This window comes from Pipra filicauda, unplaced genomic scaffold (genome assembly GCF_003945595.2).
Source record: "Pipra filicauda isolate LSUMZ 115617 unplaced genomic scaffold, ASM394559v2 scaffold12_size5214236_pilon, whole genome shotgun sequence".
Classification (NCBI taxonomy): domain Eukaryota; kingdom Metazoa; phylum Chordata; class Aves; order Passeriformes; family Pipridae; genus Pipra; species Pipra filicauda.
In genome coordinates, this window is record NW_024103763.1 from 3,843,472 (window position 1) to 3,858,861 (window position 15,390).

At 44.0% G+C, this 15,390-nt stretch overlaps 1 protein-coding gene across 5 annotated transcripts in view; it reads right to left on the reverse strand.

The window, feature by feature from the left end:
• NHS (NHS actin remodeling regulator) overlaps positions 1-15,390 on the reverse strand; it is a 261,229-nt gene that overhangs the window by 23,723 nt on the left and 222,116 nt on the right. For all 5 annotated transcript variants that reach the window (XM_027738260.2, XM_027738258.2, XM_039378102.1 and 2 more), the window contains exons 2-3: positions 2,745-2,897; positions 439-572 (exon numbers count right to left, since the gene is read on the reverse strand). In XM_027738260.2, coding sequence (XP_027594061.1) covers positions 439-572; positions 2,745-2,897 — 287 coding nt within the window. The remainder of the gene's footprint in view (positions 1-438; positions 573-2,744; positions 2,898-15,390) is intronic.

The window sequence follows — 15,390 nt, forward strand, 5'->3', positions numbered from 1 at the left end:
GAAAGTGTAGCTCATTGGAGCAGATGTGCTGCTGAACCTATCTGCATACACACAAGCCTCAAGCCAGCACTCAGAGACCTTGAGTTCTTGGCTCCTGGCAATGCTAATGCCAGGGATGAAATTACAGCACTTCCTGAAATTACAGGAGGGTCCTCAAAGTGCTACCTATAAAGCACGAGTGGAGAATGTGAAGAACTGTGGAGGAGTGTGTGAATGAGAGTGTATGTCTGTTGACCACGGGTGAAAAAAAGAGGTTTCTCAATGGAAATGGCCACCCTGGGGTTGGCTGCTGGAAGCTGTGACCTGAGTTGTGCTGCTGATAGTCTTTAAGGTCAGCTGTGTTGTACGTGCACAGGCTTGGGGAGGGGGCACTGTCATACTTATGTCCCACCATGCTAATAACGTGTCTGTGTGTGATAGCTGTAGTGAAAGACTTACTGGTAGCAAGTGCCGGTCCTTTATTGCTTGCCTCTTTTGACTGCAAATTGCAGGGAAGGGAGGAAAGGGGGGAGCCACCACAGCAATGGGGCCTTGGACTTTTTGCTCTCTGTTATCACCTCGGCTTCGATGTTCTGTTTTGGATGAGAAAGAAGACACGAGTCTTTCAGAGTGTTAAAAACATACAAATACCTCTATTAACAGCACAACAGAGACAGGAACAGGACAGTGGATTCCAAAGATGAAGGTTCTTCTCTTCCCTACTGACTGGTACATATGATCCCTGTTGCAACTGAAGGGGACAAGCAGTTACTGGACATCCATGTGCCTAGAAGCACAATGTCCACACAACACACCCCAGCATGTTCACTGAAGCTGAATTGTCCCCAAATGAGATTTATACTCTTTATCCCAAGTGACAAAGGAGCTACTTTCTAGGCACTAGGGACCCAAGACCTCATTCCCAATGGGAACCTGCAGCTCCTTTTTCCTTGAAATGTTGAGAGGCAGTAATGCCTGCACTCTACCCATATAAAATATGCCCCTCTGAGAAGAAAGAAAGAAAGAAACACAGCCCCAGATATGATTTTCTTCCCTGGCTGCATGGCAGTGCTAGATTCTGAGCAGACTCAACATCATGAAAGTTGTTGCAGCGGCAGGACTGTGTTCCATCATGAAGGACATCATCCTAGAAAAGTCAAGATATCTCCACCACAGGCCCACAGGAGTCTCATAGGCACACATTATCCAGTCCTCTTCCAGCATCAGTTCTAAGTCTCTGAAACCTTCCAAGTGAACAGGACAATGCTTATGGACTTCCCATCTCTAATTTTAGGTGTCAGTCAGACAAGTACTGTTTGCCTTGTGTGCTGCTGGAAGGAGATAATATATTCACCTGATACACATAGCTAATGTCCAGCCAACAATGTTTGCTGCTAGCATAGCTGTTTTACAACCTAATGTTTAGTTTTAATTGCTCCTGGTTAAACAGATAAAGAGATAATGAAATTTTGTGTTGAGACACAATAAACATGTGTAGGGTAAATTTCAGATTATAATTTCATTCCCATACATGCAGTTATTTGGAAAATATGATAAAGCAACACATGAAAAGCTGCTTGCTCAACCTGCACAGCTTCTGTTAAATGTGCAGGATGGGACATTGCCAAAACTGAGGTTTGTACCTTTAAAATTATGAGACATTTTCTGACAGCTGCCTTCCTGTGCTGCTGTCAGAATTTCTCCTGCCCACAAGATGGCAGGCAGAGATCAGCCTGGTCGTGGGACAATTGCAAAGCAGAGCTGCTGAGAACAGAAAAGAATTTCTGCTCTATTCCAGCACTACTGTGGTTGCAGTTTGGCTATATTGTTATCTGCAGTGCTATGAAGACATACTGCACCCACAGTGTGTTCTTGAGCTAAAATCTGCAGAGACAGTCAAATGTGGTAATTAATTGGAACATTTTATCCAGATAACAGATGCTCTGCAGATCTAAGTAATCGATTATTATTATAAACTAATAACAATAATAAATGAGCAAGGCAATTAGAACTGTTGGTGCAAAACACTTCCAACACAGGAGGCTGCTGCTGAACATTTTAAGGGTGACCTGCATGGATCTTCTCCTTCCTTATGGCACAGAAGAAAGACAGGCTTGTTTGCTTGCTTTGACTTGCGTCCTGGAAAGAATTTTCCCTTGGTTAGGTTCCCAGTGAAAACTGACCTTTTCCCATCTTTTGCCTTCTTGTAGTCCTGCTGTAAGACCATCCCGATGTTTGCATCTAGTAAAATCCCTTTATGGCAAGGATGCAGGAGCCTGATTATGAGCCTGATTGCTCCTGCTTCCTCTCTGTGTTGCATGATTCAGTTTTGAGGCTATAATCTCCAGTTTGTTAGGCGATGTCAGGAAGTGTTCCCCAGTCTGGGAACGGGACATCTGCCCAACGTTTCCAAGCTGTCCACCTGGCTTTCAGCTGCCACCCCTGAAGGACACAGGTATCCCCCAGTATCATGCTTGGAAACCCTGAGCAGACAGCTTAGTTTTTTGAAGACTCTGTAATACTGCTGGACTCCAGTTTCAGCCCTTGGGAAGAGGGGTTGGAACTGGATGACCTTTAAGGTCCCTTCCAACCCAAACCGTTCTATGATCCTATGGTTCTATGATTTCTTAGCCTGAGTACCTAAGACCCAGTGGAGACCAGTGCCCGCAGTTCTGTGTGCTTGTGCCTGAGCACCCTTCTGCTGCCTGGAGTGGACCATGGAGATGTGTTATGTGCCTGGAGCCAGAGAGTGTGTGAGCACCTACCTCTGCGCAAGGCTCGCAGGTGTTGCTTGGCGTGATGGTGCAACTCCTCCACGCAGGGCGGTCTAGTGGAGGGGAGAAAGATGTTTCTTTGCTGATGCCAAGGTGCTCGGTAATAGACACTCAGTTTGCTCTCTGCATCAAGGTTGGAGACAGCTGTAGGATAAAAACAGAGTACAAGGTAAGCCTTCTAGTCTCTCTTACATCAACCTAGCTGAAAAGTAAAGGTTCTTGCTTGGAACAGCATTGTCAAGAACAAGCACTGGGGTTGTTACAGCACCTCTCCTCCCATCAAACAGCAGTGACCATTATCTTCTATGTGTTGTCATGTTATACCACTTAGCATTTAGACAATGGCCTTTTGCCATATTGCAAATGTCTTTGTGGAGGCAAGCAGGTGAAATGATACTGTAGTGGTGTCAAATATATGGACCAAAGGGATAATAATTTTATAGACAGCAAAACGAAAACACAAAGAAGCTATGCAACATTTCCACAGTGACATTTTGAGCAAGTGCAGTGGGAAGAATAGGTCTTCCATTTACCCATTTTCCTGCCAATATGCTCTTTCACTACATCATGTTATGCCCAACTAGTTTCTGACACAGGCTGCTACCTCACTGCCTTCCAGGGCGTAACGGCTGAGATTCACTGCCCGCCCTGCTGAGCAACTTTAACTGTCACCTATCAACAGAGGTTCTCTTAACAGACAGGGACTTCTGAGGGACAGGAACTCTTCAATTCCTCTAAAGAGAAATCCCAGAAGTCTGCCTCTGAAAGTTATATGAATCAAGTCCACTAAAGATTTGAGAGAATTTCTCAGGAGTGCCGGTACCCTTGGGAGATGGGTCCAACCTCAGTGTACACAGCAGATAGCTTTCCAAGGGGCAAAGCAGGAGCAGAAGGCCATGGGAGATGCCAGCTCTCTGCCCCAGCCAGCCACAGGGAGCAGGCTCATCCCCAGCCCATGTAATGCAGCAGACCACATGGCACATGCTCAGGTATAGCACTGGGCTTGATCCTTCTACCACAGGCAATACATACAGTCTCTCCAGTCATCCTCTCTTCTAATGCCAAGGAGATGCTGCAAGTGTTTTGCTCACAGGACAACACAGTGTAACACAGGTGGGCTAGCCTCATGCATGGGAGGAAGGGTAGTGAAGGTACCTCCTGGGGTTCCCTTACCAATCAAGAGCCAAAGAGCCAGCATACCTTGGGTTGGTCCCCTCACTGGCCACACACTCCTCTCCTTTGCACATTTCAGAGCTGTCATCCACTTTTTGTGCTTTTGCACTCTTTTGCCCTTTTTTTGAGGGGTAGCCGGTGCATCATGTCAGAGAACAACTCTCTAATGGACATGCTTTGCTCTTTCTGATTTTGTTGCTTTCTTAATGCAAAACAATATTCACTGAGACCGAAGGCATACCGGTGCTTTGTACAGAGAAAGGAACTGGAGAAGTACAGTAGGAGAAGAAGAAGGAGGAAGCAGACGGAAGAGGAGAAACCTAAGAACCACGCTGCCATGTGTGGGATGACGACAGACTGTATCAGTTTCTTTGATTAGAAAAAAAACCCAGTTCACAGAACTTTGTAGGTGTCATGATGGAAGTGGTGGTATAATATGATGAGAGACCTGCTGGAGTGCAGGTTCCCAGAGCTTCAACGACACTGAAGGGACCCCAAACTCTGTGTCCAATAGGCACCCTTTATTTGCTTCTCAGTGGATTTTTGCAGGTGGCGTTTCACTCAGTTTACAGCATGTTTGCAGTGCTGTTCCATGCAACTGGCTATGATGTCAGTGCAAAGGATGGTACCAGGGGGAGAAACAACTGATTGATAGTGGAGGGAGGTTGTAGGATGAATGATGGCAACCTGACAGTGTTTGTTTATCAAGAGGATTTACTAATGAAATTATTGACATTGTAATAACATAATGTTCCCAAATTGTGGGCAGAGCTTTTGATGGCTTGTCTGTCTGTCATCACTGTAGTAGGGGAATACCTCACTCACGTGAGCTGATTTTGTATCTCCTTTACCCATTACAAAGCACTATGTCTGTTTTACATACAAGGGACTGAGACACAAAGCAACTTGCCCTGATCTTGTTCTGAGCCACACTGCCTCCTTGGGAATCTCAAGTCAAGACAAAAATTTGTAAGCAATAGTAATGATACCCCACCCATTTTTTTTGTTGCTGAGGGCATGTGATATTCATGATCACAAATTGTACCCTGGAGGCTAATGAAACGACCGGCACAAGCAGTTCCTTCCTACTCCCAGAAAAATCTGTCTAGACTGAAGCACTAGTAGTTGCCTGTGACGGATATCAGTAGGTGAGTGGAAAGTTTTACCTACTTATGAAATGTTCAGACATTTATCAGACTAGAATAGATTTTTCTGCAAAATTTAGCTTGTAGAAAGCTCTTCTGACTTTGGGAACAGTGTTTGACATATAAAAGTAGGAGTTGGGTTAGTATACATACAATTCTGCTACCCATTTACTGTTGTAGAGACACACTGCTGTTCACAGATAAAATAGCATAACCTCTTAGCCACCCAAAAGTCTCCCTTAGCCAGCAAACTGGGCAGAGCTGTGCATAGTGCTGTCCCAGAAGAAAAATGAAGCACAAATACATTGCTTATCTTCAAATAAGAAGCTTACAGTACCCTGTGCTACAGCCCAGCCAGTGCCTGTCCACATCTCTGATTCACAGTATCAGGGAATATGCCCCCTGACACCAAGAAAGCAGAAATATTGCACAATACTCACTGAAATGAACAATCCTTTAAAATACTCAAAAGCTGTAGCGGATTTTCTAGGAGGCCCAGAATAGAAACTAAAAGTGCTGGCAAAAACAAGCTGCAAGGGGATGAATGTTCTCAGCCTTCAGTGGGGATGAAGCTCAGAGGGAGGGAGCAGCATTGGTAGGGTAGAGGACAATGCTGGCCCAAGGACAAATAAGTATAAATCCACAACGAATGCAATTAGGCTGGGTGTTTGAGGAACAGCATCCCAACCTCAGAGCAGCAAAGCTCTGAAAAAGTCTCCTGGAAATGGGAAAGAGGAAAAAAGCTAACGAGTGAGTGAGAGTCTGCCAAAAAAGGGACCTGCTTTCATTTCATTCCTTGCACGTTGTCCTTTGCACATGTCCTCCCATGTCCTTTGCAAATTGCTTGTGCTTCTGCAATGACATTTCGCCTGGCCTTCACTGTTTGCCCCTGGGAACTGGGCACCATTGCTGCGAGCTGAAGCCAGAGGCTGCAACCACAGGAGTGGACTGTGAGCTTTCAGGACCACTGAACATCTAATTTTCTGCACAGGGTTGAATCTCTTACTTCCAGTAAAAGAAAAAAAACCAACCCTGTGGCGGGGTAATCCAGCAGACAAAGACCACTGGCCTGAGATTTAGAAGAAATATGCAGTCAAAGTTTAGCCATATGTTTCTGCTAAGAGCCAGCGTTAAATATTAACACTCCCTATGCCTCTGTTCTGTGAAATGAGGATAAGGTATCTCTTTCAGCCAGCACTTCCTTTACTTGGTGTTTTACACTGCAGGCTGTTTTTGCAATGCTGAGCCTGCGCGTGACTGTAGCCCCTCAGCATCATCATAAGATGCATAATAAATAAAGCAATACAGAAACTGTAAAGCCACAGTCTTTAAACGATTAGCAGCTAGATACCACAGTGAATAAGAAAAAAGGCCAATACAGATATAGGAAATGCTACATTTCAAGCATCAGATATAGACTGTTAATATATTTTTAGTGTGCGCTTTGATCACTTTAGACTATACAAGTGAATCATATAAACTATCATTTCATTTCATTCCTGAGTTAAAGTAATTGGGTTTTTTTGTCTTGTGGATGACAAAATGACAAGAGACCATTTAAATGGATTCTCCATTACATTCTGTGGATCCATTAATGTTGGCTGGTTTCCTAACAACCAATGTCAAACAGACATACATTAATGACTGCTCTCATGAGAAGATTTTTGAAGGTTTCCAAACAGCTGCTTTATCAAAGTTGATCGTATTTATCATTTATAGACCTTTCTCTTCTTCACATCCTCTCATTTACTCTCTCTCCCTCCTTTAGCAAAGCAGAAAAAGGATCCTGCCATAGCAGAGCTGAATGTGGATGCTTGAAGGTTGTGTGGCTTTAGTGCATTCAGGCGTGGTTGTTCTAATAATAACACCACAAAGGCCAAGCAAGAAAGATTTCTGCTCTATTTATTTGATAGAACCAGGGGTTCCCCCCCCAACTCCGTCTGCTTCTCTAGACACTTGCCTCCCCCCTCCCCAGCTCCTTCTGTTTCTCAACTTTCTGTTATTTCTTCCTGTATTATAGTTGCCATTAGCTGTGAGGGGAAGAAAAAAAAGATAATTTCCCATGCTTCCTGGTTCAAAGCAAAAACATGATTTGGTATAAAGTGTGAAAAAGTGTGCAGCCTGGAGGGAATTTGAGCAGTGAGCGAGGAAGGTGCCTACATGTTAAGGGACAGAGCCCAGAGCTGTCAGCCCTGAATTCCTGCACGAGCAGCACCAAAGTGGCAGCTGCCAAATCCTTATTAAAATATCCAGATTCCAAAAGACAAAAACCAACATTAAAAAGGATCAGACTAGTGAATAAGACTATTCCAGAGCCCAGTTACTCTTCAGAGAGGCTGTAATGACCCAAGCCCTTTGCAGGAGACTGAGGTGCTGGGGGTGCACTTAGTGAAACTCTGCCTCCTCCCCACCCTGACTCAGGGTGCTCTCAAAGGCTGCTGTGGCCAGCAGCACCATGCCAGGCTCTGCTTGGGAAAGCCCTTCTTCTCCAGTGTTAAGGTGGCTGACCTGTCATTTTAGCATATGCCATTTTTCCAAGATACTTCATGTAAAAACGGTGACTTTTTTTCTTGTCTGATTCAATGTCATAAGAAAGCTGGATGTTCATCCAGCTTTGCATAAATAGGCCTATGCCAGCAACAGCAGCAGCAGAATTCAGCGAGATCAAACTCTTCCTCAGCTACTGCCCAGGCCAGCAGTGAGTTACTGCCTGCTGCGTTTGTGTGCAAAACATTGCAAGAAAATTAATTCTGAGGAAGACCAGATTATTTCAAAGAGTAGGCAGTCTGGCAGCACATCCAACTTCATCATGCAATTTAGTGCATAAATGTTTCATTGAGGCAAGTGCTGAGTCTGATGTGAATTTTATTTATAGTCCTGCATGTCTCAAATGTGTGCTTCCCCCAAGTACTCATGTCTTCATTGAAATACCCAGGGGGTTTAAACCTACAACACTGGTAAAAATCTACAGTCACTTCTCTGCTGTACATGTCCCACATCCATCAGCAAGCTCAGTACTTTCAGAGGAGCTCTCTCTGTGCCTGCTGCTTTACCGCGACAGCACAGAGGGTGCTGGGGCTTACCCAGCAAGGGCATTGGAGCCTGGAGCTCCTCAGAGGTGGGACAATCACTCTGTTTTCAACAATTGGGCTTGCTTTCAACCATGCATGCACCCAGACATTTCCCTATTTGCCAGTGGCAAACCCCACCAACTGGAATTGCAAGTAGCTAGTTGGATGAGCTGCTTTCCTCTCTTATCTTTATTAACGATTGAAAAATACCCATGCAAAGGGAGTGTGTTGGCAGGGCTGCTGTTCCTTGCAAATAAGGATACTGGCTCTTCAGCTTTTCCATCACCCAGCTAAGCAATGGCAACCTTACCATAACTTCAACAACTATACCTACAAGTATGGGTATGCACACAATTTCCTTCACACCTCTAGATAAAAAATACCAAGTGACTGGAGCTAGAAAGTCAGACATACCCCAACTCTTTCAGAAGCCCTGGTCGTCCTGGCAGGGGTAGACTGCAATGCTCTTTCCCCACCAAGTCAGGGCCAGAGCAACACCTGACAGTAATGGGTTTCTCTTCTAAAGCCCTTTTGCCAGGGGGGACACATCAGATGATGGCAATATGACAGTTACTCTGGTCCCTTGGCACTGCAGAGGCTACTGAGGGCCCTGCTGCACTTCCCCATCCTCCTCTTCCCTGGGAAACTCTCTGTGGTCCAGCTCCCCCAGGAGATGTGAAAATTGAGGCAGGTCTTCACAGAGCTTTCTAATCACACTTCTCACATAAGAGAAGAGATGCTCAACTCAATGAAAGAGAAAGCTGTGTGCCAAACCCCCTGTTGCCTTGTTGCTCTAGTGCATCCTTGGGATTTTTTCAGGGTCTGGATGGGATGCCCCCATCTTTGGTCACATCTTTTGTTCCTGCTTTCCTGGTGTGTTCTGATATTTGTCAGGGTGCTGTTCATAACAGACATTTCCCTTGCAGTCTTCCCAGTGCCCACTGTCACAGGGCCATGAGTGACCAATGACCCATTTTGGGTGGTTTTCTCCTCGGCTACTTTTCTCTGGGAGCCCATACTGGAAAATATGGTTTGTAATGGCTTTGCACATCATTATTTCTTATTATTGCTATTATCAGGGCAGAAATCCAAATTATTTCTGAGGAGTGTTTGCCCTGTGCAACCTAAGTCCAGGATGGATGTGAGGGGAAATCTCCAGTGGCACAGGCCCCAAGACATGGTCTGGGCAACCGGTCTGGACCTGAAGCCTGGATCACCAGATCTGCCCTGCCACCGGCGCTCGTGCATGCAAATCAAAGCCAGTGCAACTGCGTCTACGTGGGCTGCAGCTGCCCTCCAGACAAACAGAAAGGGGAGATATGACAAAACAAGTTAAGTCTTTAGCTACATGTGAGCAACAGCATGAGTACTATTATTATTCTGTTCTGCTTTCATGGACAGACAATTTAGCAAATTTTTCAAACTCAAGCAAAAAGGCAGAAACCTCACCAACAGCAGAATCTGTTGAGAAAGACCACAATCTTTTGTGCTCTTTGTATTGTTTTATTTCTTGTCAATACAGTGAAACCTCTCATGTTTCAATCATAGTTTCTTAGCACATCTCTGTGGCGTTTTTCTGCCTCGTATTCTGCTTCACATGGAAATAACAGCTATTCAGGAGAAAAATGGACAAGTGGACAAAATCCCATCTGTATTTGGCATTCAGATAGCAGGAGAGATTATAATACTGAAAAGCATATGATTTGGACGTCATTTCCATGAGCAGATCCTTGAATTTTGAATTTATCTGATGTTTGGTTGACTGGCACAACAGACATAATTCAAGAGGGATGGGAAGTGTGTGGTTCTTATACAGGTAAGAAGATTAGGCTGTTAAGCAATATGCACTTATGTGAAGAGTACCACATGCTAATCTCATTCTTGGCTTTGCTGCTTTCAATCACTGCTGGTGGTGTTTGAACATATTTTAAACTGCTTTTCCTAACTCTGTTAAATAAGTTACAGCAGCCAGAATGGAACTTGGTATTTCAAAGTATTTCAAAGCTGTCACTGCAGGATAGACAATAACCTCTTAGAAATACAGAATATTTTATATGTTCAATCCTTCGTTCCTGTGAAGTTTCTCTATCCAGCAATATCTTTCTCTCCTTTTATTCCTATTCTCTGGTCTATGTTTTACATGGCCTCCAAGAGTGCCCTGCAGGGCAATGGTGAAAAAGGCAGACAACATGGGAGTCCTGCCTGGCAAGCTTAAGGCTTCCATTAGGCCAACTATTCTGCAGGAATATTAATTTCATATTCAATTCAGATTGCTACCATGCTCCATGAGAAAACAAAAAGCTAACCATCCAGTAAAAGAGTGGATGCACAAACAATGTTAAAGAAAAACCCCAAAGCAAACTATTTTAAGGTTACTGGACCTAATGGTAAGGATGCATTACTATAGCAGGGCTGATCTGACATCTGCACATGCACACATGGCTATGTATTTGTGTACCCATACACACACTCCAGAGCATGTAACTGAAATCAGTGTCCCAAGAGAGCCCTTTCAATCCGACATGCTTAATTAGTTGAAAGCACTTCTTTCACTTTGACACACTTTCAGTGCTTGTCAACATAGATTTCTTCCCACGTTGACCCTTCACATTACTCTCGCTCTCAATACACAGGAAGATAAAGTCTCTTATCTCCAGCAGTGTAGTGTGTGGTCTCGATAAAACACTTTGTTAGCACACTTTCAGACATCCTTTGCAATTCTCTCTCACTGCTCTGCTATTTTTCTCTTGTACTCAGCCCAAATCACTACTAAGCTTGCCCGAGTCGCTCCAGCAGGTCACCGTAATGCTCTCCCTTTTATCACAAAGAAGTGTGCTGTTCACTGTGATGTTGCTCTCAGATCACTCACCTTGATTTCACGTGCCAGCACTCAAGAACAAAGCTTTACAAAATTCACTTACTGTTCCACCTTCCCTGGTTAATGCTTACCTTCAGGATCTCATGAAAAAAAACACCTTCACATTCTCCAGCCTATAGACATTTTTGTGATAGGGCAAACCTTTGTTTGGCAGCAGTTTTGGAGTGTCTTGCCTGTTCTCCTACTCAAAACATTCAATTACCCTGAATTCCATCTGAACATTCACACCCAAAGTGGTTGTTTTCAGTAATAGCCTTTTGAGTCTGTGCTGAGGATCCTCTTTTCAAGAAGAGCAGAGACTTGCACATTGCAGCACCTATTTACACGTCAGCACCCACAATACAAACAACCTCTCCACATTTGTGAACATAGAGACCATCTGTAAAACATCATGAGCCTTGAAAAAGCACATTGGAAGATGGAACTCATAAGAGAATATGCTGTGCTTGCCATAATGGAAGATAAGATTCAGATGACTTATTCCAAGTACTGCAAATATATTCCTGTTTTCCTTGAAATCTTCAAAAACTATAACCTTTCATCTAAGCTCCAAGAGTTAGTCTCCATCAATGTCTGTGCCTTCTCCATTTGGCTCTCAGAAGCACCATTTAGCATCAATTTACACAGAAAGGGAATGAGCAGGGCCCCTCTTCCCTTCCACTGACACTGTGTAGGCTGAGATATCAAGCCCCCAAAAGTCAGGAACAGCAAGCCATGTATTAAGAGTAGAGATGGTGGCTCATATTTCACACTTCTTCCTCACATCAGTCTTTTTCAGTGTGCTTGGCTAGATGCCTTAACTGCAAGTCAAGGTAGTAGCAACAGTTTTTTCCAATTATATTTAGTAAATTCTATGCTACTATTACAACAACACATGTCCCTTCAAACTACTCACAGCCAAACAGGGGAAGACAGAAAGTCAATCATCTCAGAGGGACCAAAGACAACTCTTTTTTTCTTCCTCTGGAGAAATATTCTTGCTGTTCTTGCAGCTCCATTAGTCTTTTCTGCAGAGGGATTGAGGGACCTGGCTCTATCTCAGGTCTCTCTATCCCTGTCTCTTGAGGTCATGCCTGTCCTGGGAAGCTTCCTCCCCCATAATGGTAAGGCAGTGTGTTTCTTGGGGCAACCAACAAAAATCACATGCACTACTCCACAATGTTTCTCCAGAGCAACCCTGATGGTGGCCCAGAGCTGGCTGGGCACAGAGGTGCAGTTACAGATACAACCAGTTCACTGTGTAGCTCCTCTGTGTTTTTTCAGTACAACTCTTCTCCAATCTCAGTGAATACCCAAGTTTTCCATCACCAGCCCTTTCAGATATTTGGTTTGGCTCTGGCCTCCCAAATGATTTACTTGAAGCCCAGTTTCAGACCATCATCTATGAACTGGGCTTGCAGAGCACCCAACCCACGAATCATAGAACCATAGAACTGGTTTGGGTTAGAAGAGACCTTAAAGATCACCTAGTTACAACTCCCTTCCATGGACAGGAACACCTTTGACTAGACCAGATTGCTCTGGGCCAGAAGGAGGGTCCTATTTCAACACAGTTTAGCAACAACCTTCTCCAGGCCCACTTCTGACAAGACACTTGTGTAAAACATTAGAGCAAAGTGGGCTGTAGGGGTCCAGAGAGGCACACTGAGAATGTGGCCATCTGAATTGCTGAGTTTCATTTGTTGAAATAATACTGAACACAGTCCTTTTTGTTTTGTAAGGGGATGGATAGCTGCTTGAAAATAAGGATTTCTGATCTTCTATACTTTCTCAAAGGAATTGTTTGTAACGAAGAAACCTGCTTAGGATTTAGGAAACCTTTAGAATTCTTGTGTGTGCCCTCCACCCTTCCTGTGCTGCCAAGGACATGTCCCAGCTCACTGCCAGAGCTTCAGCTCCTAGCCAGGGATTGCAACCTCTACCGTCCAAGCGATTTGGGCTTGAAATTAGCCCTTCATCCCTAAAGCGTGGAGATGTTACAACATATGAATGGACTGTATTACTTACAATACTTTCTATACACATGTATACAAAGCCACCAAGATACACTGTATTACTTTTCAAAGGAACGCATCCAGATAACATTTGGAAACTCTGTCAGTGATATTGTGTATCTAGACTGCAGGATGAATAACTGTCAAGATAAATTATTTTCCCACTCTTGTTACTATTTGAATAACATGTTCTCAGCTTACTCACCTTAGGCACTAATATTTTTTCTGCACACTTGCACTGGTTTTTTTCTACCGTATTTCAAGTCCTTGCTTACCTAAAATGGTCCACAAGCCTAAATGCTAGCTTGCAAATTTAACCAGGAGGTGAGCATTGTTGGCTGTATCCCCACTGCATGTCATGCAGAGGGTGCAAACCTGTAACTGGGCCAGCTAGGGAGCCCCTACAGCTCATGTCGATCCACTAATCCTCACTTCGAATTGAGACACCATGGCCAATGGCAACTAGTACATAAAATGAGGCATGAAAACATTTAAGCTAAAATAAGTTTTAAAGCATTTGTTTCTTTTAAAGTGTCGTAGGGTGTTAATAAAGATCATAACATTGGCTGTCCTTTATTATTATGGCTAATATGGCTTTATGAGCCCAAACCATATCCTATTATTTGTACTCACATTATTTAGCCACATACTCATGTGCAAAACCTAATTGAATTCTGATGGGGTTTCTGAAAAGCCACAACTGCTGAAGAGCTACAGGGTTCGTCAGATGCTGCAGGGGTGTGGACCACTCTCTGGTGAGAGTTGTCATCCAGAACGAAGCTGAGAACAGCTAATTCCTGCACATTTGTAAACTCATCTGTCTTTGTGCATGCATCAGACTGAGTATGAGGCAGTTTTCAACACATCAGCTTTAGCACAACAAATACACAGAGTGGCAAACAATTACCCATTTAATGCACATATAAAATGATTACCTGTTTAAATGCGGGCAGACATTTTATTATGACCGTGCACCAAGGACTGCATACAAAGAAGAAAACCAGAAGGCATGGTGAAATGGCTACATTTCACTGCATCCAGTCAAAACCAGAGCAGAAATGTCAGGTGTCAACACTTGACAATACAATAATAGGCGTGACTGCACTGCCTGCAGCACTGGGCAGGAAGCCTTCAAACTCTTGGCTATAAGCAGTGATGAAAATGAAATAGTACTAAACTGCGGGAAATAAGCTGTGCAAAAAAAAAAAAAAAATCACAGGAAAAGGAATTAAACTAGGAAATACTTTCAGGAAAGGAAAAAGGAAAGGAACAAAGAGTGGGGAGAAGGGCGTTGGGAAAAGAGAGAATTGTCATTAGAATTATCCTGCAGAAAGCATAAGTTAAAAATGGGGCCATTGAGTAGCAAACAGTGTTTGACCTTAATGTATCATGTATCAAGTGGAATGGTGAATCAGGGCAGAGAGCACTCCTGGGAATTCGAATTTATTCACGAGGAGCAAAGTTGACAATATTTCCAAGCATAAAGAAGCAGACAATGGCAAGTAATCACAAAAGTAACTTTCCCCAGGGGAGATTTGTCTCCGTGGAGAATTTCTGTAGCTAACAGATAGGCTCCTCACTGATTCTGAGTACAAATAAGCCTCAGAGAGCTCTGAAGAGTCCTCTAGCAGCACCTGTTCCCCTCTGTTCACTGTGGAAGGACCTCCACTATGAGGACCTTGGTGCCCTTTCACCACCAGGCACCGAGAGGGGAGATATCACCTTTACAGGGGAGTAGGGCTGCCTACTTGGAAACAAATGTAAGTCCGCAAAGCTATGGATGGGTTCCCACATTCAGTTGTCGAATATATTTAATGACAAAGTAAAAAAAAATTGGGCCACAGACAGGCAAGCTACCAAGGCATAAGGGGAGTTTTATCTTAAAAGGTGAAGCATCACCTGAGACACCGAACAAAATATATTAATTTTTATGAAGAGAGGCATAAACACACTCATAAACATGACACGATAATCTGAACCAGGTGTCAAATTTTGTTATCCTTGCTCTGTCCTTTCTGAGTCATGGATGTGCCTGACTTCTCTAGACCCTCCAGCTGTGCCAGGACTGGCCCTAATTACTTCCCTCCCACTTCACTGCCTTCTCCTGTCTGCCTCTCTTCTTTCTGTATGGATTTTACAAGTGGTGTTGAAAAAACGAAGTGCTGGAAGAGGTGCCAGACTGCTCTAGAGGCTGAGATGCTGTACATGCTGAACAGCGGAAGGCAGACAACACCCACAGATATAGTGCAGCCCTGATCTGGCAGGATGGTGTCTGCAGGGGGGGGAAGGTGGCAATCAGTCTTCACATCTTATCAACTCCCATAGCATCTGCCAGCGCAGGCAGAAGGGAAGCCACCCCAGCCAACATTTTTTTTT